Source organism: Lontra canadensis, unplaced genomic scaffold (assembly GCF_010015895.1).
Source record: "Lontra canadensis isolate GAN:19392208 unplaced genomic scaffold, GSC_riverotter_1.0 scaffold17, whole genome shotgun sequence".
Classification (NCBI taxonomy): Eukaryota; Metazoa; Chordata; class Mammalia; order Carnivora; family Mustelidae; genus Lontra; species Lontra canadensis.
The window spans coordinates 12,273,724-12,298,003 of NW_022631011.1; the positions used below are offsets into that span (position 1 = coordinate 12,273,724).

Genomic DNA, 24,280 nt, shown 5'->3' on the forward strand with positions numbered 1-24,280 from the left:
ACAAAATATCTATGTTCCTAGATATAGGAGCAAAATTCTTAATTTAGGTGTTTATCTTTTAACTGTTCCATATTTCTCTTTCCTCTTAAGTATTAGGGGTGAAAACTCCTTAGCATTGACACCTTAAGAATCTGACTTATCTATTAGGAAGTGCTTTGGGAAAAATTGCTAAAAAAAACTCTAATGTTACAAATAACTTATGCTTATAATTTTAGTATTTCCTTTCTAAAAATCATCTAATAATTTTCTTGAATTTACAGTACTTCCTTTAAGTTCCCTTAATAAGGGTAGTAAATGCTTTTGGTTATTGTTTCAAAATTCATTCTTGAATGATTATTTACCTGCGTATAAAGTCCTACATTAATATGTATTTACAGTTAGAACCATGAAACTATTATTCTACTGTCTTCTGGTTTTGTGATTACTGAGAACTTTGCAGTTGGACAAATAGCTGGTATTTAAAAATAATCTCTTTTGTCTTTCTGGCTACTTGTTAAGGTGGTCAAGTCTGTGGATATCAGCAGTTTAACGAAGATGTATTCCAGAGTGGATTGAAAAAAAAAAAAACAATATTATCCTGTTTGGAATTCATCATATTTCTTAAATCTAAATAGCTCTATCTAAATAGCTCTATCAGTTTTTCTTCCTTGTTTTCTCAAAGGTGAGCCTTTTTTTTTTTCTCAATAAAGAGATAAATGAAAATAAGACAAGTCACCTTGTCATCCCTGTTTTCAAATGGGCAGATTTTTTTCCTATTCCATTTTTTTTTTTACTACATGTGTTCACCTTGTTTTGAGAGTTTTTTTGTGTTTTGTTTTGTTTTTATTTGACAGAGAGATCACAAGTAGGCAGAGAGGCAGACAGAGACAGAGGGGAAGCAGGATCCCTGCAGAGCAGAAAGCCCAATGAGGGGCTCGATCCCAGGACCCTGGAATCATGATCTGAGCTGAAGGCAGAGGCTTAACCCACTGAGCCACCCAGGTGCCCCTAGGGTTTTGTTTTTATTAAAGGTTTCTGTTTCAAGTCTTAATGGCCCATTGCTTACACAACCCTAGAAATCTGCCTTATTTTGAGAGCTGTGTATTTATTTTATTTTTATTCATTTTTAAAGTTTTTACTTTAATTCCAGGTAGTTAAAATACAGTGTAATACTAGTTTCAGGTGTACGATATAGTAATTCAACACTTCCGTACATCACCCACTGCTCATTGTAACAAGTGCCCTCTTTAACCCCATCACCTATTTCACCCATCAGCCCACCTGCCTCCCTTCTGGTAACCATCTGTTTGTTCTCTATAGTTAAGAGTCTGTTTTTTGTCTCTCTCTTTTTTTTTCTTCATCCATTTGTTTTGCTTCTTAAGTTATACATATGGGTGAAATCATATGGTATTTGTCTTTCTCTGACTGGCTTATTTCTCTTCCCATTATACTCTCTAGTTCCATCCATGTCATTTCAAATGGTTAGATTTCATTCTTTTTTATGGTTAAATAATATTCCTTTGTATGTGTATACCACATCTTTATCTATTCATCAATCTATGGATACTTGCACTGCTTCCATATCTTGGCTATTATAAATAATGAAGAAAACATAGTGCATATATCCTTTTGAATTAGTGTTTTCATCTTCTATAGGTAAATACCCAGTAGTGCAATTAGTGAATTGTAAGGTAGTGCCATCTTTAATTTTTTGAGGAACCTATATTCTGTTTTTCACAGTAGCTGCCCCAGTTTGCATTTCAAGAGCTGTGCATTTTTACACTGTGGTTCTATTAATCCTTTGTAATCCTTTGTAATTGTTTTATGGCAGAAAGTCTTTGTTCTTTAAAAAAAGATTAGTAGATGTGAATGATTTATAGCCTTGGCAAGTTTTTATTTTTCAATGTGAGTTCTAAAATACAAAGAAGTATTTTTAGAAATACACACAATTAAAAGAGACATAAGAGATTTTTTAAATTCTAATTTTTTTGTGTGAACTTTCAATTTTTTTTTTTTTTAATTGGCCTAGGTTACCTTACAATAAAATGCCTTGAGCTGGTTTTTGGTCCACTTAAATGATTTTCCATAGTGGTTACACAAGGAAACAAGGCTTTCACTCACTTTAACTTTTTTTTCCTTTTAAATAAACTTTATTTTTAAGATGAATTTTAGGTTTGTGGCGCTATGGAGCAAAAGTACAGATTTTCCGTACATGCCCTGCCCTCACACATGTATAAGCCTCCCCCATGATCAAAATCCCACACCAGCTGGTGCGTTTGTTACGACTGGCGAACCTACACTGACATACCATTATCATCCAAAGCCCATAATTTACATTAAGATTCACTCTTTGTGTACATTCTGTGGGTTTTGACAAACGTATAATGACACATATTACCATTACAATATTATGAAGAATAGTTTTGCTGCTCTAAAAATTCTCTCTACTTCACCTATTCATCCCTCCCTGCCTCCCACCCCTTCTCTCTCTCCCCCTCCTCACCCCTGGCAACTGATCTTCATGACAGCAACTGTCTCCATGATTTTGCCTTTTCCAGAATATTCATATGTCTGTAATCATACAGTGTGTGCCCTTTTCAGATTGTCTTATTTCACCTAATAATATGCATTCAAGGTTCCTCCAGGTCTTTTCATGGCTTGATAGCTCATTCATTTGAACACTGGGTCTACCACAATTTATTATCCACTCACCTACTGAAGGATATCTTGGTTGCTTCCAAGTTTTGGCTATTTTGAATAAAGCTGCTATAAACTTCCGTGTGCAGGTTTTTGTGTAGACATAAGTTTTCACCTCCTTTGGATAAATACCAAGGATCACAACTGCTGGATCATATGGGAAGAGAATGTTTAGTTTTGTAAGGAACTGCCAAACTGTCTTCCTAAGAAGCTGTACCACTTTGCATTCCTGCCAGCAGTGACTGAGAGTTCCTGTTGTTCCACATCCTTGCTAGCATTTGGTGTCGTCAGCATCCTGAATTTCTCCCATTCTAATACGTGTGTAGCGGTATCTTCTTATTTTAATTTGCATTTTCCCAATTGCATATGATATGGAACATGTTTTCATACGCTTGCTTTCTATCTGTACGTCTTCTTTGATGAGGCATCTGTTTATAGCTTTTGCCCATTTTTTAATCAGTTTTTTCCTTTTCTTGTTGTTGAGCTTTTAGAGTTCTTTGTATATTTTGGATAATAATCTTTTATCAGCTAGGTCTTTTGCAGATATTTTCTTCTCATCTGTTACTTGTCTTCTTAATCTCTCGACAGTATCTCTCACAGGGCAGAAGTTTTTAATTTTAATGAAGTCCAGCTTATCAATTATTTCTTTCATCCATGGTACCTTTGGTTTTATACCAAAAAAATCATCATCATGCCTAAGGTCATCTAGATTTCTTCTTGTATTATCTTCTAAGAGTTTTTATAGTTTTGAGTTTTACATTTAGGTCTATGATCCATTTTGAGTTAATTTCTGTGAAGAGGGTCTAGTGTTGTCTGGATTAATTTTTTTTTTTTTTTTTTTTGCATTTGGATGTCTAGTTGCTCTAGCAGTATTTGTTGCAAAGACTGTCTTTTCTTTTTTTCCACTGAGCTTTCTTTTCTTTCTTTTCTTTTTTTTTTTTTTTTTTAAAGATTTACTTGACAGAGGGTGCACAAGCAGGGGGAGTGGGAGAGGGAGAAGCAGGCTCCCCATTGAGCAGAGAGCCCGATCCGGGGCTCCATCCCAGGACCCTGGGATCATGACCTGAGCCAAAGGCAGATGCTTAACCAACTGAGCCATCCAGGTGCCCCTCCACTGAGATTTCTAAGATTTTATTTATATATTTGAGAGAGAGCATGTGTGCATGATCTGGGGTAGGGACAGAGGCTGAGGGAGAGAGAATTTCAAGAAGACTCTGCACTGAATGTAGAGTCTGACCCATGGCTGGATCTCACATCCCTGAGATCCTGACCTTGAGGTGAAACCAAGAGTCGGAGGCTCAACCAACTGAGCCACCCACATACCCTGGCTGTCTTTTCTTCATTGTATTGCCTTTGGATCTTTGTCAAAGATCAGTTGACTATATTTATGTGAGTCTGTTTCTACACTTCATCGTCTGTTTCACTGATCTATTTATCAATTCTTTAGCCATTGTGACACTGTCTTGATTACTGTAGCTTCATATTAAGTCTTAAAGTTGGATACTGTCAGTCCTTTGACTTTGTTCTTCATTAAATTGTTTTGGCTCTTCTGGGTGCTTTTTACTCTTTTCCCCTTATTTCTTAGGGAGCCATCTCCAAATTCCATCTTTTTATGAAAGAGACAGTCAGATATTTGAAGGATACACATTAGAATAAATTAACAACTAACTTTTGTTGAGTCTCAGCTTATTAAGTTCTATACAAAGTTCAAGAAATCCTCACATCAAGCCAAACAGATCAGTGCAATAATTATCTTCATGCTATAGATGAGGAAACCAAGTCTTGGAGAAAATGTACAAGAATTGCTCAAGGAACCATAGGAAGTAAATGGAATATAGTAGTTTGCCACAAAGAGGTATAATTTATCATTTCCTGATACCTACATCAGGAGCCAACTGACAGAGATTCTACAAACATCCAGGTTGAAGAGAAACAGATTATACTCCAATTGGATGATTCCTGATCAAGTTTTAAATACCAAGGACTACTCTACGTATACAATTTCAAAATAATCATCACCAAGCATCTTCTCTTGATGAGTTCATTGTGCCAAGTAAGGATCTTATAGTGAAGAGATCATTTAAAATACAACATAGTAGCTATCTTCATAAGAGTGCCAAACTAGAATCTACCTAAATCCCAATCAGCTGGAAATGGATGCATTATGGCTTAGCCATGCAATAGAGTATTATTCAGTAATTAAAAAAAAAAAAAAGGGACTACTGCTGCAGACAAAAACACTAATAAATCTCTAATATTATGCTAAATGAAAGAAATGAAACACAAGTACACAAGTATACATGTGTAATCTCACTCATATAAACATTTGGGACAGGCAAATAGTAACCTCTAGTGTCTGAAATCATCAGTCATTTCTTTGAAGGGGTTGACAAGGAGTATGAAAAAACTATCTAGGGTGAGGGAAATATTTGTTGTTTGATGAATTTGCCCAAACTGGCTGAACAGTATACTTAAGATCTGAGCATTTCACAGTATATAAATTATAAAAAAGAAAAATGAACAAAAGATAGCATATTAAATGCTAAAAACAGGAATGAACAGAGGGATACAGAAGCACGGGGAATAAGTGGGTAACTTAGCTTTGAGGAGTCAAGGAAATCTTCCTGGAAAGCAGGACATGTGAGATGGGTTTTGAAGTGTGCACAGGACCTTGCCAGTTGAAGAAAGATATTCTAAGGAGAAAGCAGAAAATGTTAATTTTTTCATTTCTTAATTTATTCATTTTTCTGCTCAAAATTATAGTCCAATTATTCTCTCCTTGGTACAATTTTAGGTCTTTGTAAAAAGGTAAGTGCAGACTTTGAAGCTTAGGTTCTAATGGAGAAATCATGAGTCATGAGTTTTAACAAAATTTTCAGGAAAAGTTGAGAAGTTCAATATAATTAGAATGTGTTGGAATGTTGGGAAATAGATGAGTAGCGTTAAGTCAATTGGGACCAGATGAAGAAATTTAAGTGCATAATAAATTAAGGAGTTTGAATTTTATCTTATAGGCATGAGAGTCAAGTAGAATTTTATAAATCATAAGTTGATGTAGGTATAATTTTTAAAGAAATGTATTTAAGCAATTTGAGGACAGATTGGAACAGTGAGAAATTAATGGAAAATGATAAAAAGAATACTGTTTTTGTAGTTTATGCCAGGGTTGGCAGAAACTCAGGACATTTGCAGTATCAGATTTTTTGAGCCTGCAGTAGACAATACTAACCCATGAAAGCACTCTTTTCCCCAAGCCAAAACAAGGCTTTACATATTCGTAGCCACTGGCAACAATAGATTTGGCACATGTAATGAGACCTATTTGCAATTCCTGGTCTAGGCTTCTGAAGTCATTTCCTGGGCTAGTAGAGCAGAAGTCCAGTCCAGCAGTGGGGGAAGGAGTAGATTGGAGAGCTGAGGTAGAATTATCTGATTACTGGATTAAGAGAATGATTCAGAATTTTAGATTACAAATCTAGGAAACAATAGCAGTAAGCAAAATCATCATCATCCTAATAATATTAATGCAGGTTATAAAATGTGTTTGGATTCTTGGGGTAGTGTGATACCAACATTTTGACAAAACATCTCACTTACACATCTCACTAGCTAAATCTTCACATTGACATCTCAGTGGAACTCTTTTGTAACAGTTCTGACCAAGTTAGAAGGAAGGAATCTTTCTTTCTAGGCTCTAATTCCTTTCCTTGCAATTAGGTCAAAACATCTTACTTTCTGTCCATACATACCTAACTCAGTTACTATTCTTGGAATTTTCCCCAAATGAAGTCTTTCTCTTTTTTTATGAGAATATTACTCACAGGTTTGGCTGCTTCAACTTAAAAGCTTTAAATTAATTTTTTGTCATGTTAATATCTCTTTTTTTAAAAAAATTATTTATTTTTAAAGATTTTATTTATTTATTTATTTGACACAGAGAGAGATCACAAGTAGGCAGAGAGGCAGGCAGAGAGAGAGAGGAGGAAAGAGGCTCCCTGCCAAGCAGAGAGCCTGATGCGGGGCTTGATCCCACGACCTTGAGATCATGACCTGAGCCAAAGGCAGATGCTTAACCCACTGAGCCACCCAGGCGCCCCAACATCTCTTTTTTGAAGTTACTTCTGTATTAGAGGCTATTGGCCATGAACACCATGTATCTTAGATCTATCAATTTTTTTATCAAGTTTGTAATGAATATTAATATCTCTAAAACTCATTTTTATTTGCCATGCTCTGGTTGTTAGTACTAAAGGAACCAAAGGGATTTACCACTGTTAGGTAAAGATTACGCCTGCTAGTCAAGGGAAAATGTAAGAAGGCGCTGTTGCATTTCCCATTCACGACCAAGTCCTGAATCATCTATGTTGATGACCAAAAAGGCGCAAGCGATTCAGCCTTTAGATGAACTCTAAATTTATATGAACAAATTGGTTTTCAAGGGGAGAAATTTAGATTTTAATCTTTGTCTTGGTTACTGCATAAACCATTAATGATGTTAGTGCAGTGAAATAATTAAAAGCAGGAAAACATGTAGCCTAAGTAATACTGCTGGTACTAGTTCATCAGTATAGCAGAATCAAAAGTTATTTGTGTGGCAAGGGCAACAACAGTGTGTCAGGGAAGTGCTGAAAAGTTACTAAAGTAAGACAGTATCTGACAAGGAAAGTTCATTTTGCCAGCATCTGAACATATGGCAAAGCAGTGTTTTTCCAGACTTCTGTGTGCTGGCAGGGATTGGCCTCCTAGTAACTTCGACTTTTGTTTGTGCCGAAGACAGGATGAATATTCTCCATAAATAATTGTAATTATCTTCTCATTGAAGAAACATAAACTTGGAATTCAATACTGTTTTCTTGAATAAATCATCAATTTTGGAAAGAAGTGGAATTACATTTTCTCTGTTTTTGCAAATGAATTGCTGGCCCCAAATTAATAAATTTTGTGTGGATTTGCCTGTCACAAAAACATATTTTTTGAGTGAAGTTTTTTGCATTGAAATACTATATCTTTCTCTTTATGCTACTTTTACTTTGTGCTGTTTCTTCTTCTCCCCCCAAATATTATCTGTATGAAATTCTACAAGTTGTCTTTTTTTTTCTTTTGAAAAATACGGTCAGTAATGTAAACACTTTAGAAGATGTTAAAGAATGCTGCAGGTTAAAAATTACAATTTGGTTTCCAAGCATATGATTTTACAGAAAATTAGAGTGCTTTTCTTCAATAATAAATACATAGGATTGAAGATTTTTTTTCAGCTGAAGATTTCTTCCAAATTATTTACTTTACCAGATATTTGTTGTTGTTTGTTTTTAAATTTATGTGGGTACTGAAGCACTGAGGGCCAAGCAGCAGGATCTTCCCTCAAAGGTGAAAAAGAGAGTTTAGAGAGCTGCAGATGGCCACTTTGAAAATTAGCACATTCTGCTTGAATGAAAGCGGAAATGTGTTTTTTCATGTCGGTTTCCTATTCATAGGGGATACCTGCTTGCGCTCTGGAGCCCTGGGTTTGTATCTTGGCACTACCTACAGATGGGAGAAAGTTAAAATCTCCAGGGCTGGTTTCCCGTATGTAAACTGGGAATAGTTACAGTGTCTGGACCTGGAGAAGAGGTGCTACGAGGGTGAAGGGCTGTTCTTGCACACTGGTGGGGACTGCCTGAGCGCAGAGAGAGCCTCATGGGCGGCACCAGCTCATTCCACGCCCGCCTCCCCACACCAACCTCAGCCTTGTACCTTTTCCTTCATACTTCACCTACCCATGATTTTTCCCTTTCATTTTACTTTTTACTTTTCCCTCTTTTGGGGGCGAGGGTTTGCGAGTCTGTGTGTGGAGTCACATTCATTTGAATTCTCATGTTGAAAAACCATTGAATGGTTTCCAACTGTGTGTTAAAGAACACGTTAACTGAGTCTGACACGCACGACCACATTTGGTCTACCCCATCATTCTGTATCATTCTTCTCCGTAACTAACCCCTCTCCTGGTTCCTCTACCTTGGCTCAGTATCACTGGGGGAGAGTGAAAAACTCCCATGCCCTGTTGCACCCCTGACCTATCCCATTACATTCTCTGGAGAAAGGACCTCAGTATTGGAAATTTGAGGTTCACCAGAAGATTTCAATGTGCAGCCAAGACTGAGAACCAGTTTTAGGGCATGTTGAAGTTACCGTGCTCTACTTATTACAAGCTCTTTGGCATACTCATCTAAACTCATGGTAGACTACAAGCTCCTTCAGGAAGGGAGAATAAGTTTTTCTTTGTAATTAGCCAAAGTAACCTATTACCGTATCTTGCACATAGTAGAGGTAATTTCTTAAGCTTTGCTGACACCTTATATTTCTTTACACTGTCTCACTCCTGGGCTTTCTGATTAAATTTCTCTTGCAGAATTATATTCCAAGGCATTGCCCTTAGGTAGTTACAGTAAGATAAGCTGGGTTTGGGGTACATTTCCTTCTTCACAGATTGAAACTTCCTCTTCTTCCATCCCCCATTGCTTTATCTCAGTGCAAAACAAAGGACTTGCCAATGCCAAGTGAGCTTATGGAGACAAGTGAATAGAGTAGGAAGGAGCAAGGGTACCTTTCGGTTTAGGTAACGCATTGAAAGTATCGGCAAGATTTGATTATTTATAGGTGGGTTTTATAAATTCTTGAGTTTAGGACTCTTGAATATTGAACATTGGAAATTTATATTTATTTCACTATCCATTTTTTATTATGTTTTTTTGTTGTTTATAAGTCGGCAGTCCTTCACATGCATTTAATTCTAGATATTTCACTGAAATTGTATACATCGACTAGTTTATCATGATAATTTTGCCAGTTATCTGTTTGATAACAACTATACTGAGGAAAGAAAGGTGATAACAGTTTTGACTCATTGATTCCTTGACAGTAAGTGTGACTTATTGGTCTTAGGTTGACTTGTGTAATATAATTCAATTAAAGATTATTTCAGAAGATGTTATATTTGATGTATCAAAAATTTGTTACTTTCAAATCATTTTTAATTGAGTAGAAAATTCTCACAAATTATATGAATTTGCTTGAGTAACATTCTAGTGTCAATGTCTATCTGTAACTTACCATAGCTTAGTAATGCTACAAGCAGATACAATCTCCTGGGGAGAATGGGAGTCAGGAAGGATTGCAAGAGAGATCTACCCCTCAGTGGTTCTGTTTTCATCAGTTCTTATTTAGCTTCGTAATGTAATTGGAAACGAGGAATTTCAGAAGAAGTTGAATTTGAAACCTAGGAATAGTGTATTTTATATAGGTCCTGTATGGCCAAGAAGAAAGATGTAAAACTTTATGATCGTCTTTTAACATAATGACATTTTGATTTCACTATAATAATGTTAGTATCTCTAAGCTTTGTGTCTTTCATTTATCAATTTCACATGTTTGCCTTCAATTTTTATGTGTGTATGTATCATCTCACCAATGGGCAATTACTAAGACAGCAGGAAGTGAAGTAAGGGTGATTCATTTTTGAGCTTAATTATTATCTTCCTTCAATATCATTTTAGTGTGTTAATATAATACACTGAGGGCATTAAATTAACCAATTTTTCTGGGCACAGACTTGTCATCCCATACTCAATTTACAAATTTGATTAGTTTTGCTATCATATTAGCTCTAATATGAAATTTTTCTAATAGTGGCTATGCTTTCTAGCACCCTGAAGTGTTATGTGAGGTCAGTTAGTCTTGTGAATTCCTGTTATCTAAGGCTTTTTATGTCAATGATTGACTACAGGAACTACACTATAAAATATTCACTTAATTCATTAAATATGTCATTCACTCATCCTGAATGACATAAAAACAGTAGTATTCTAGGGCTTGTTTATAGTAGCTTAAGAGAGCTCATTGTTAAATTTTCAGGAATTTTGTAAGCTGTTTGTGAAACAAGGATTATGAAAAATCAAATGATAGAGACATATTAAGTTATTTATTTAAGGGGTTGTAGATACTTGAAATGTATCACTGCCAAATTATTTTCTTATTATTCATATTCTTGAGGTGGTTTTTCTGGTCTATAATATCAGTATGGTGAAAATAATCACGTACTGGTACACTGTTGTACATCTCTTCCTAATTCTGGGCTCAGTGACCTCCCATTGTATCTTGAAGTATGCCTTTGGTGGGAGAACCACAAAATCAGCAAATACCACAGATCAGACCTGGGTTTATTGTTTTGTTTATTGTCATAGTGCTGAAACTGAATGAAAGTTCAGTTTAATAAAAATGTACAAGGGAGAAATAGAACAACAGTAGAATATATACCATATTAAATTACAAGAAAACTTACTAGGAAGAAGTCTGCAATGAAATTCCATTTGACCTATGCTAGTTCAATTAAAATAAGAGGTTTGTTTGTGGAACAAGAATTCAACACAAGTCAATGAAAGCATTCTGTGAGAATTAGTTGTCTGTATGGAATTTACAATAAAAATATTACCTATTTTGCTATTGTTCCTAAGTTGTATGCTACACAACTTTCTAATATTAAAATTTATAAACACCTATGTCTTTTGGGGGAGACAATTGGTAAACATATCTCAACACATCACTGTAAGTCTTGCTGACTGAGCCCCTCCCATTTCCACTTCACGTTTATGGGTTTGTGGACTGTTCGAACTGTATTGTATGAACCCCTTTTTTGTTGGCTTTTTTTTTTCATCTTTGAAATTAAAATCTCTGTTGTCACAAATGGTAATAGATGGTATTATGTTAAGTGAAATAAGTCAGACTGAGGACAGATATCATATAATTTCACTCATGTGAAATCCATAAGACAAAACAAATGAATATAAAAACAAAAAGCAGAATCAGACCTATAAATATGGAGAGCAAACTGGTGGTTGACAAAAGGAAGGGGGTTAGAGAGATGGGCAAAATGGGTAAAGAGTAGGAGATACTCACTTCCAGTTATGGAATGAATAAGTCACAGGAATAAAAGGTCCAGCACAGGGAATATTGTCAGGGATACTATAATTAGCATTGTATGGTGACAGGTGAGAGCTACACTTGTGGTTAGCACAGTGTAATATGGAGGAGTTGAATCACCATGTTGTCTACCTGACACAAATGTCATATTGTGTCAACCATACTCAAAAAATGTTTAACCCTCAACTCTATGGTCAACTAATCTTTGACAAAGCAGGAAAGAATATCCAATGGAAAAAAGACAGTCTCTTCAACAAATGGTGTTGGGAAAATTGGACAGCCACATGCACAAGAATGAAACTGGACCATTTCCTCACACCACACACAAAAATAGACTCAAAATGGATGAAGGACCTCAATGTGAGAAAGGAATCCATCAAAATCCTTGAGGAGAACACAGGCAGCAACCTCTTCGACCTCAGCTGCAGCAAATTCTTCCTAGAAACATTGCCAAAGGCAAGGGAAGCAAGGGCAAAAATGAACTACTGGGACTTCATCAAGATCAACAGCTTCTGCACAGCAAAGGAAACAGTGAACAAAACCTAAAGATAACGAACAGAATGGGAGAAGATATTTGCAAATGACATATCAGATAAAGGGTTTGTATCCAAAATCTATAAAGAACTTACCAAATTCAACACCCAAAGAACAAATAATCCAATCAAGAAATGGGCAGAGGACATGAACAGACATTTTTTGCAAAGAAGACATCCGGATGGCCAACAGACACATGAAAAAGTGCTCCACTCACTCAGCATCAGGGAAGTACAAATCAAATCAAAACCACAATGATTCTGGAACACTGAAAAGAAATTAAAACAACAACAACAACAACAACAACACAATGAGATACCACCTCACACTAGTCAGAATGGCTAAAATTAACAAGTCAGGAAATGACAGATGCTGGCAAGGATGCAGAGAAAGGGGAACCCTCCTGCACTGTTGGTGGGAATGCAAGCTGGTGCAACCACTCTGGAAGACAGTATGGAGGTTCCTCAAAAAGTTGAGAATAGAGCTACCCTATGACCCAGCAATTGCACTACTGGGTATTTACCCTAAAGATACAAATGTAGTGATCCAAAGGGGCACGTGCACCCGAATGTTTATAGCGGCAATGTCCACAATAGCCAAACTATGGAAAGAGCCTAGATGTCCATCAACAGATGAGTAAATAAAGAAGATGTGGTATATATATAAAATGGAATCCTATGCAGCCATCAAAAGAAATGAAATCTTGCCATTTGCAACGACGTGGATGGAACTAGAGGGTATTAGCTTAGCGAAATAAGTCAATCAGAGGAAGACAATTATCATATGATATCCCTGATATGCGGAAGTTGAGGGGCAATGTGAGGGGTTTGCGGGGTAGGAAAGGAATAAATGAAACAAAATGTGATTGGGCGGGAGACAAACCCTAAGAGACTCAATATCACCAAAGAAACTGGGTTGCTGTGGGTAGGGGGGGTAGGGAGAGGGTGGTTGGGTTATGGACATTGGGGAAGGTATGTGCTATGGTGAGTGCTGTGAAGTGTGTAAACCTTGAGATTCACAGATCTGTACCCCTGGGGCTAATAATACATTATATGGTAATAAAAAATAAAAAATTATTTAAAAAAGTTTAAAAATTTAAAACATGCGTATTTAAAAATAATGAAATAAAATGAAAAAGAAATTAAAATCCCAAACTATTGGAGACCACATATTTTAATGGCTTTTTAGTGGTATAACATACACCATGCAATTCATCCCATGTAAAGAGCACAATTTAATGTTTTAGTGTATATACAGGATTTAAAACCATCCCCATCATCTAAATTTAGAATATTTTTGTCCCTTCTAAAAGCCACTTTGTGTCCATTAGCAGTCAATCACCATACAGCTGTCTCTCTAGTCCAAAGCATTCAGTGATGTACTTTACATCCATAAATTTGCCTTTTCTGGACATTTCAAATAAAAAGAAGCAGTCTGTGGCTTTTTATGTGTTTGGATTCTTTCACTTAGCTTTATGTCTTGAAGTTTCATCCATGCAATAGCATGAATCAATACTTTATCCCTTTTTTATGACAGCATAATATTCCTTTGCATGGTTATACCATTTTATTTGCATGTTCAGTTCTGGAGCATTTTAATTATTTTTACTTTTTTGGCTGTAATGAATATGTTGCTGTATTTTGTAAAATTTATTTTATGTAGTTGTATGTTTTAATGTCTCTTGAATATATACATACTTAGGGCTTATTAAGTCATCTGGTAAGTTTAAGTTAAAATTTCAAGTTACAGTCAAAATTTCCAAAGCTCTTGCATCATTTTGCATTTCCACCAGCCATGTGTGAATGTTCTAAGTTCTCTATATTTTTGCCTATATTTATTTTTGGTTATAGCAATCCTAGTCAATGTGAAGTAGTATCTCATAGAAATTTAGATTTACATTTCCCTGATTACTAATGATGTTGATCATCTTTTCTTGTGCTTATTTGCCATTTGAAAATTTTCTTCAGAGAAATGTTTACTCAAAATATTTATAATTTCTTTGTTTTAAGTATACAACATAATGATTACAATGTAGATATGCAATGGTTTTATGATTATAATGATTATGTGTAATGATATATATGTGTTTATATGTATATAAATGATCATCACAATATGTCTAGTTAACATGCACAACCACAGTTACAAATCTTTTTTAGGTTTGTACTTAGACCCTCTAAGATCTTAGCAATTTTAAGTATGTAATACCATATTTTTACCCACAGTAGTTATGCCATTTATTACATCCCTAGGATTTATTTATTTTATAACTAGAAGTTTCTAGCTTCACACTTTTGCCAACATTTGTCCATTTTATCCTCTCCCTACCTCCTGACTATTTTTTTCAGGAATCTCAGTACTGTTTTTCATAGTTCTGCACCAGTTTATATTCCCCCCAGCAGTATGCAAGGAAGTGTTCCCTTTTCTCCAGGTGCTTACCGATGCTTCTAATTTCTTGTCCTTTTGATAATAGCCATTCTGACAGGTATGAAGTGATATCTCATTGTGGTTTTGATTTGTATTTACCTGATGGTTAGTGATGTTGAGCACATTTTCATGGGTGTCTCCTTTGGGAAAATACAGATTCAGATCTTTTACCTATTTTTAATTGGATAATTTTTTTTTTTTAGCTATTGAGTTGAATGTTTCTTTATATATTTTGGATATTAACCCCTTATTGGACATATGATTTTTAAATGTTTTCTCCCATTTCTGAGGATTGGTATTTCTTTTCTTTTTTTTTTTTTTGATGGTATGATTTGCAACATAAAATATTCTATTTTAATGTAGTTCAATTAATTTGTCTTTTGTTACTTTTGCTTTGGGTTTTATAACTGAGAGGGCCTTGCCTTACCCAAGGTTGAAAACATTTACTCCTGTGTTCTTAAATTTTAAGTTTTAGCTACTACATTTGGATCTATAATGTATTTTGACATAATTTTTATGTATGGTGAGAGTTAAGGAGTCTACTTCATTCTTTTGCATGTGGGTATCCAGTTGTCCCAGTACCATTTATTGAAAAGATTATTTTTTCCCCACTGCATTGTCTTACACTTATGTTGAAAATAAGTGTAAGGGTTTATCTCTGGAATCTCAGTTCTATGCCATTGATCTATATATCTATTCTCATGCCCAGTACCATGCTGCCTATTATGTAAAATTTATAGTAAGTTTTGAAATCAAGACATATGAGACCTCCAGATTTCTTCTTTTAAAAGATTATTTTAGCTGTTCTGAGCACCTTGCATTTACATATGAATTTTAACTTGTCAATTTCTGCAAAAAAATCTAGCTAGAATTTTTAAATAGGGATTACATTGATTTTGCAAATAAGTTTTTGGAATATTACCATCTTAACAATATTAATCCTCTAGTCTGTGAACATAGGATATCTTTCCATTTATTTAGATCATTAAAAATGTTTTTTCAACAATGTTTTGTAGCTTTCATGTACAAGCCTTGTACTTCTTTTGTTAACTTTATATCTAAATTCATACCTTGTATTCTAATTTATTATATATATGGGGGTGGGGAAGAAAGAGAGCTTGAACAGAGTAAGGAGAGGCAGAGGAAAAGGGAGAGAGAGAATCTTAAGCAGGCTACATGTCCAGCATGAAGCTCCAAGTGGGGTTTGATTAGATGACCCTGAGATCATGACCTGAAATGAAATCAAGAGTCAGACTCAGCTGACGGACCCACCAGGCGCCCTTGTATTATTGTAAATGAAATTATTTTTCTAAATTCATTTTTGAATTTTTTTGTTGCTAATGAAAAGAAATACAATTGTTTTTTGTTACTGATTTTGGGCCTTAACTTTGCTGACCTCACTTGTTAGTTCTAATAGTTGTTTGGAGTATTTTAATAGAATTTTCTACATACAAGATCATGTCTTCTACAGAGGTAGTTTTTCTTCCTCCTTTTCAATCTAGGTGTCTTTTCTTCCTTTTTTTTTTTTTTTCTAAACCCCTGACTTCCCTGGCTAGTACTTCCAGTAAAATGTTAAATAAAAGTGGCTAGAGCAGACATTCTTGTTTTGCTCCTATCCTTAGGGGGAAAGAATTCAGTCTTTCATCATTAAATACTTATTAGTTATGAGGCTTTTGTAGATGCCCTTTATTACATTGATAACATTCTATTTCTAGTTCACTAAGAATTTTTCTAAGGAAAGTATGTTGGCTTTTGTCTAATGTTTTTTCTGCAACTATTGAGGTGCTTATATGCTTTTCGTCCATTATTCTTTAATATGTTGTATTACATGAATTAATTTTTATATTTTAAATCAACTTTGCATACCTGGGATTATCTTACTTGGTAATGGTATATAATAAGTTGCATATATATATTATTAGATTTGTTTTGCTAGTATATTGTTGAAGTTTTTTACATCTATATTCATAAAATATATTGGTCCATAGTTTTCTTTCTTGTAATACATTTGGTTTTGGTATATGGGTAATTCTGGCTTTATAGAATGATTTGAAAAATGTGTCATTTTTTTTTTTCCTGAAGAGTTAGTGATAAATTGGCCTTCATTCTTGCATGTCGGTCCAGTGAAACCCTTTGAGCCCAGACTTTTCTTTGTAAGAATTTTTTTAAGTTAGTAATTTTGTCTCTTTTACTTGTGGTAGACATATTCAAACTTTCCTTTTTTTTTCAATTTCAATAATGTGTATCTTTCTAGAAATTGTTCACTTTATATACTTTTCTAATTTATCATAGAGTTGTTTATACTATTTCTTATAACCCTTTTTTATAAGATCAGTAGTGATGTTCCTTCTTTCATTCCTGGTTTTAGTAATTTATGTCTTCTCTCTTTTATTTTTGGTCAATACAGCTGAAGTTTTGTCTTCAAAAATTGCATTTTGGTTTTGCTGATTTTGTCCATTGTTTTCTATTCTCTATTTAATTTATTTCTCCTCTTTAAAAATATTTACCCCCTTCTGTTTAGTTTTTGTTTACTTTTTTTCCTAGTCATTTAAGGTAGAAAGATAGTTATCTTATTTAAAAAAAAAATACATTTGCAGTTATAAATTTTCTTGAAATACTGCTATTGACATTTTGTGCTTCTGTTTCTGTTCACCTCAAAGTATATTTTAATTTTCCTTTTGACTCCTCTGACACATTGGTTTTGAGAAGTGTGATGTTTAATTTCTTCATCTTTGTGATTTCCTATTTTTCTTCTGTCATTGATTTGTAATTTAATTCCATTTTGATCAGAAAACATATAAAACATATTTCAATCCTTTACATTTTATTGAAACCTCTTTTATATTGAGATATGGTCTGTCATGGAGAATGTTCTGTTTCTGTTGTGTGGGATATCCTATGTATGTCTATTAGGTTTATTTTTTATAGTATTGTTCAGTCTTCTTTTTCTTGATCATATTCTCCCTTGTTATCCTGTTTTTGAAAATAGAGTTTTGAAATTTCTATTATTGCTGATTTCTCCTGTTAATTTTGTCAGTATTTGCTTAAACAATATGTGTGTGTGCATATGTTACTTGGAATTTTGGTTTTTGGTGCGTATATAATTATTATATCTTGCTGGAAAATTAACCCTTTTATTATTATGAAATTTTCCTCTTTGTTCTTAGTAACATTTGTTGTTGGTTTGTTTAAACTCTGTTCTCTAATACTAATATAGCTACTCCAGTTCTTTTTGTTGTTGTTGTTCTTAATTGCATAATGTAGCTTTTCACCTTCATCCTATCTGCATCTTTTTAAAGATTTTTAAAATTAATTAATTAATTAATTAAAGAGTGTGTGAGCCATGAGGGTGTGTGTGGAGGGGAGAGACAGAGGGAGAAGGAGAGAGGAAATCTCAAGCAGACTCATCTCCCATCTCACAACCCTGAGATCATGGCCTGAGCCAAAACCAAGAGTTAGATACTTAACTGACTGAGCCACCCTAGCACCCCCTATCTGCATCTTTGAACCACGGATGTCATTTTTAACCAATTCTCTTTGTTTGGATTCCTTAGTCCATTCGTGTTTAGTGTTATTGATGTGATTGGATTTATATTGGTGATTTTGCTTTATTATCTATATATGTCATGTCTTTTTTCCTTTAGTTTTCCTTTATTGGCTTTTTTTCTATTCAGTGCATATTTTCCCTTGTAAAATCTTAATTCCTTTAATGATTTAAAATTATATACTTTTAAATTTGGGGGATTACTTTAGGAATTACAATATATGTTTTAACTTACCAGAGTCTACTTCAGATATATACTGATTTAGTTATAATCCAATATAAACTTTACTCTTAAAGAGCTCAATTTTCTCACTTTCTCACATAAATTCTATGATTTATACATGTAATATCCAGAAAGATCAATCATCTAACAATATTATAGTGTGATAATTACTTATATAATGTTATGTCTTTCAAAGAGCTAAGAGAAGAAAGTAGGAAAGCATATATTTATAGAGTTTTTAATGTTAACCTCTTATTAACCTTTGGGCTCTCTTTCTACCTGTGGATTTGAGTTATCATTCTGTTATTTCTTTACTCCAAACTCCAGTATAGCTTTGTTACTGCCTCTTTTGTGCTGTCATTGTCAAATATATTACATTTATGTATGTTATTATACCAGTAATACAGTTATTTACATATTATTTTTGTCAGTTGCCTTTTAAATCAGTCAGTTCCCAAAGAATCAGTATTCAAGATGAACATTTAAATAATCTTCAATCTTTCTCATTCTCTAGTATTGTAATTACATATCTTGCTATCTCTCATTGGAAATGTAGATTATTACAGCATCCACTGTGGGTTAAAAAGGATTTTGTGGAATCCTTGGTAAAGTAACTGCCAGTTATATCTGTGTGGGATATGTCCAAGTGTATTCTTAGGATAAATAGGATTTTCTTTCTTTTGAAAAAACTCTGTTACTCAGCTTTAGTAATCACTGTGAGTCTTTGGGAAGGTTACGTAACTTCTGAGTATTAGTGTTCTCACCTCAGAAGATGATGATGGAGATTTAAAGAAAACATTTGAAAATCCCTTAAAGTGTTGCTTGGCAAAAATGAGAATCCCGTGATTGATACGGTTAAATTAATCTTATCATCAGTAATAGTCACAGGATATAACTTCTACCATGTATATTTTCCCTATGGCAGTGTACCTGTTATACGTTCATTTTCTGCCTTCATGATATGGCTCTGGCCCACCTCTTGCAATGCATAGTCTACTATTTTTTGTAACTGAGGAAGGATAGTTGATTAATAAAGAAAACAACAAATAAAAATGACTCAGTTATTATCTTTAAAAAAATAAACAAATAATTATATTGTATTTGGCTTGCTTTTCTTTACTTTTTTAGTTATTTATTTATTTATCCTTACTTGCCTTTACTGAAGTTCTTAGTATTTGCGTTTGGATTTGGATTACTACTTGATGTCACTTGCCACTTACTTTTATCCTGGAAAACTTCTTTTTACTCTTTATTATAAAGCATTTCTACAAGCATGGAATTGTTATTGGGGTTTCCTCAAAAGTTGATAAGTTATTTATCTCTTGTTGCTTTTGAGATTTTGTCTTTGGCATTCAACATTTCCACTATAACGTGTCTGTTTGTGAATGTCTTTGTTTTTATGGTACCAGAAGTGTGTTTTTTTTTTTTTTAAGATTTTATTTATTTATTTAACAGACAGAGATCACAAGTAGGCAGAGAGGCAGGTAGAGAGAGAGGAGGAAGCAGGCTCCCCGCTGAGCAGAGAGCCCGATGTGGGGCTCGATCCCAGGATCCTGGGATCATGACCTGAGCCGAAGGCAGAGGCTTTAACCCACTGAGCCACCCAGGCGCCCCCAGAAGTGTGTTTTTTAAAGTTTTGTTTTGTTTTCTTCTCTTTTTTTGAGAGAGAGAGGCGTGAGCAGAAGGGGAGAGGCAGAGGGAGAGGGAGGAGAAGCAGACTCCTGCTGAGCAGGGAGCCCCAAATGGGCTGATCTCAGAACCCTGAGATCATGACCTGAGCCAAAGGTAGAGGCTTAACCCACTGAGCCACCCGGGTGCCCCATGGTATTTGAAGTTATGTCAAGCTCCAAGCTCATTGAATATATTTCTCCCATGTCTGAAGGGCTTCATTATTCCTTATTTTCTTACCACAAATACTTAGCTCACTTACACTGTAAGCCCAACTCCTGAAGGCATTTTGGAGTTTCAATAAGAGTGTGGATGTGAATTGAGCTTAATTACAATTGCAAGTAAGCAAGTCTATAGGACAGAAGGATAATAGATGAGTTCCCTTCCCCAATGTATGTGATTTCAATATTATCTTGATTAACTCTGAACTTGTGATTTCTTGAAAGAGTATTGACTGTTAACCACCCGTAGTGAAGCACTTCCAATGTATGTTCTCCTAGCACAGTTTGTACCTTCTGTACATAATTCATTACTACATGTAGTTAAATAATGCCCGTCTAACAATGGATTTCAAGTTCTGGGGTGCCTGGGTGGCTTAGTTGGTTAAGAGTCTGACTCTTGATTTCAGCTCAGATCGCGATCTGGATTGTGAGATCGAGCCCTGGTTTGGGCTCCGCTCTGGGTGAGGAGCCCAGGATTCTCTATCTCTCAAATCCTCCTCCCCTTCCTCACACCCCACCCCACTTGTGTGCATCTCTCTCTCCCTCCAAGAAAAAAAAAAAAAAAAGATTTCAAGTCCTAATCCCTGAAATTTGTAAATGTTACTTTGTTTAGAAAGTCTTTGTAGATGTAATTAAGTTAAGGATACTGGGTGAAGAGATTAGTTTAGATTATCTGGTTGGGGTTTAAATGCTTTCAGATAAGATGTGTCCTGAGAGAGAGAGCACTTGCATAGGCGTGGGACAGACACACACACACACACACACACACACACACACACACGCACGCAGAGGAGATACACCAAAGCAGAGAAGGCAGCAGGAGATGGCCTCAAGCTATGCAGTGCTAGCAACCTCGGGAACTGGAATAGGCAAAGAATGGATTCTCCCCTAGAGCTTCCAGGAGTGCGGCTCTGCCAACATCTCTGAATTTCAACTTCTGGCTTCCAGGACTATGAGGGAATAAATTTCTCTTGTCTACAGTCATTGAATTCTCTATTTTGTTTATCTGCGAATGTCTTTACCTCACCTTAATTTTGGAAAAGTCGTTTTTCTGGATATAAAATTCTTTTTTAGCAGTTTTTGTTGTTGTTTTTTGTTTTTGTTTTTGTTTTTTTAGGTTCAACACTTTGAATATATTGTCTTATTTTTTCTTTTGAGAAGTCAGCTGACCTTGGTAACTTGAGCACCTCAGCTACTAGGGCTTGGCTGTGCTTGGTCTTTCTGGTGTACTTGTTGAAGGAATGAATAAATGGGCTGTGATTCCCCCATCACTCATAGTTTATTAACGGTAGGACATTACTATATTTCTGGTTACCCAGCAAAGGAACTGAGAGGGAACTGTAAAAGTTTTATGAATAGGAAAAAAGAAGCCACAATTTTGTGGGTGGTTTTTGCCTGTGGGTCGAGTTAGAATTTGGATTTCTAGGCTAGAAACAGTGGATGTTTTCTGAGGAGTAGAACATGGAGGGGTAGGCATCTGAAATGGTGTTTCCCAGGTACTATACAATAAGCTACAACAGTTTTTCGGGCTAGTCATAGCCATGCTTGATGCAGCTTCTCCGTGGTTTCGCTCCATATTGGTCTTGCATCACAAGGCAATAAGGGATTATCCACAGGGCCCAGTATAGAAGAGATGCTGCAAAATGTTAAGAGTCTCATGCTCTACCGACTCAGCTAGCCGGGCGCTAGAGATGCTGCAAAATGTTAAAGGAGAGACGTGAGAAAGGCTTAAAACCTAATGACGAATCACACACATCATAGGTAATTGAGAGAAAGTGCTTCAGATTTAACAGAGATGAGATACCATATGGTTTGACCTTACGGACAACTCATAAATATTTGACTATATATATTTATCTGAATATATATGTAGTTATTTATAGATATACATATATATGTATATATGGCTCTTTGAATATACAGCCTCAGACATTGCTGCTTCTGAGTCCTATTCTACATTAGAAAAACAAAAAACAAAAAACAAAGTCAAACTAAGAAAAAGGACCCTGTGATTTGTTTTGAGTTTTACAGTGAGCTCAGTCTGCTGGAACTACTGTTCAAAGAGGCTTTCACCATTTGACTCATTGACTGCGTAAGGATTTTGCTCAGATTAATCACCCTCTTACGCAGTCTACCAACATTAATGGCTATGTCATGTTACTTCAGCTTATGCCTCAGGGTCCAAATAAGAACATTGTGTGTGTATGCACATGCGTGCAGGTCTGTGTTTGCAAACAGGAAACCCGTTCCTGAAAGAGTAAATTTCTTTTTCATCCAATTTCCTATTCTTTTCTTATATATTTCTTATTTTTTGTCATCTATGGGAGTGTTTGTCTCTTTGCTACACTTCCCCTCAGCCCACCGTGGCTTAGACCCAGTGTGTATCCGCACCATGTCAAATTCTATTTCTTCCAAGAAGCTACTTCAGCCAGAGGTGATATCTTTATTCTTTGAATGCCTATAGTATGTTGCTTGTATGCTTACATTTTTATCATGATCCTCAAAATGACAAGAGTCACCATTCGTCAAGTGTTCACTATATGCCAACCTTTGGGTCACATCCTTTACCTAAGTTACCGCATTTAATTCTTAAAATTCTGTGAAGTGAGCTCTACTATCTCTGCCAATTGAGAAAACTGAAATTTGAGAAGACTGAAATTTAGGGAAGTTTAAATGATTTGCACAAGACATAGAGTTTCTGAATGGAGAATCCAAAGTTCACACCTAGGTAATTTCTATAGCTTTCATTTTTAACCTTGAACAAGTATTGTCTCTTAGTCCAACCTGATAGCATAGTAGATGTATTTTCTTTCCCAGATTATATGATGTTTAAGGATAGAGATCCTATATTATTTCTTTTCTTTCTCTAATAATGGCTTCCAGTACCTAGCAACTAAATAAATATTGATTGGATGAATCAATAAATATCTAGAATGAAATTATTGTAATAAAAATTACTGAGCCTTAAAATATATTTTGGAATAATTTAAGGAAGTTATGCTGGTGGCTACAAATGAGTCATTATAAAACTTAAAAGATGTTATTTATGGGTAAGCATGATCATTATGCCAAATATCTTTTTTCATGTTTCTTAAAGTTCTATATGCAAACAGTGTATGAAATGATGCAATACAATATTCACTCGCAGTTTTTGTAAGTTTCCTAGCTGGATGATTTGGTTTGGTTCAGTTTATCAAAATGTTTTTGTTTTATTCACTTTATATGTTAACTTCCTGTCCTTTTTTTTTTTTTTTTCGGTTTTGTTTCCAGGATGGTGTAGGGGTGGATGAGAAGCTGTCCTTGCGGCGGGTAGCTGTGGTTGAAGATTTCTTTGACATTATCTATTCGATGCATGTGGAAACAGGGCCAAATGGAGAACAAATTCGGAAACATGCTGGACAAAAGAGAACTTACAAAGCAGTAAGTTAAAAAACAAAAAAACAAAAAGCAAAAGGCATGCATTTTGAAATTTGGTATTATGTATGTTGATTTTGGGTTAAATATTTATAAATATTCTATCTTCAGTATAAATCAGACTATATCATGGTTACACCCAACATTTAAACTATTATGATTAACTGATTTTGTTTGGGTCATATATTTGCGAAGTCTATTGCATATAATTGAAATCTGTCTCTTGCACTCTCATTTTGTTTTCTTTAAATATACAAAAAATGTGGTAGTCCCAGTCGAATGCCCACAAATGGGAAGATGTATTTGTGTTATACATTCAATATGTATTCAAATCATGATATATGGATTATGGGCTGGGATATATGAACTTTCATACTACCACTCTAATCTTAACCTTTCTTCCCCTTCAAATCATACCAATATATTCAGGTGTTTCCTATTTAATCTTATATTCCCATGAATAAGGAAATTTGATGTTTTTTTCTTGTGTCACCTTGTATTAAATACATTTATCCTGAAGAGTATGCATTTCTTAATTTTCCAGAATAGAGAATTAAAATATATGTGTTGTTTTCATAGATCCAATGCCCTTGAACATTTTAAAATGAAAATATACAA

General features: G+C 34.9%; 1 protein-coding gene across 5 annotated transcripts in view; it reads left to right on the plus strand.

Annotated features, from left to right (window-relative positions):
• The window catches only part of NOL4 (nucleolar protein 4), a 390,701-nt gene that overhangs the window by 66,058 nt on the left and 300,363 nt on the right, over positions 1-24,280 (plus strand). For all 5 annotated transcript variants that reach the window (XR_004382911.1, XM_032859653.1, XM_032859654.1 and 2 more), the window contains exon 2: positions 23,519-23,668. Coding sequence is in view for 4 of the 5 variants with exons in the window: in XM_032859653.1 (XP_032715544.1) it covers positions 23,519-23,668 (150 nt within the window). In the remaining variant the exon portion in view is untranslated. The remainder of the gene's footprint in view (positions 1-23,518; positions 23,669-24,280) is intronic.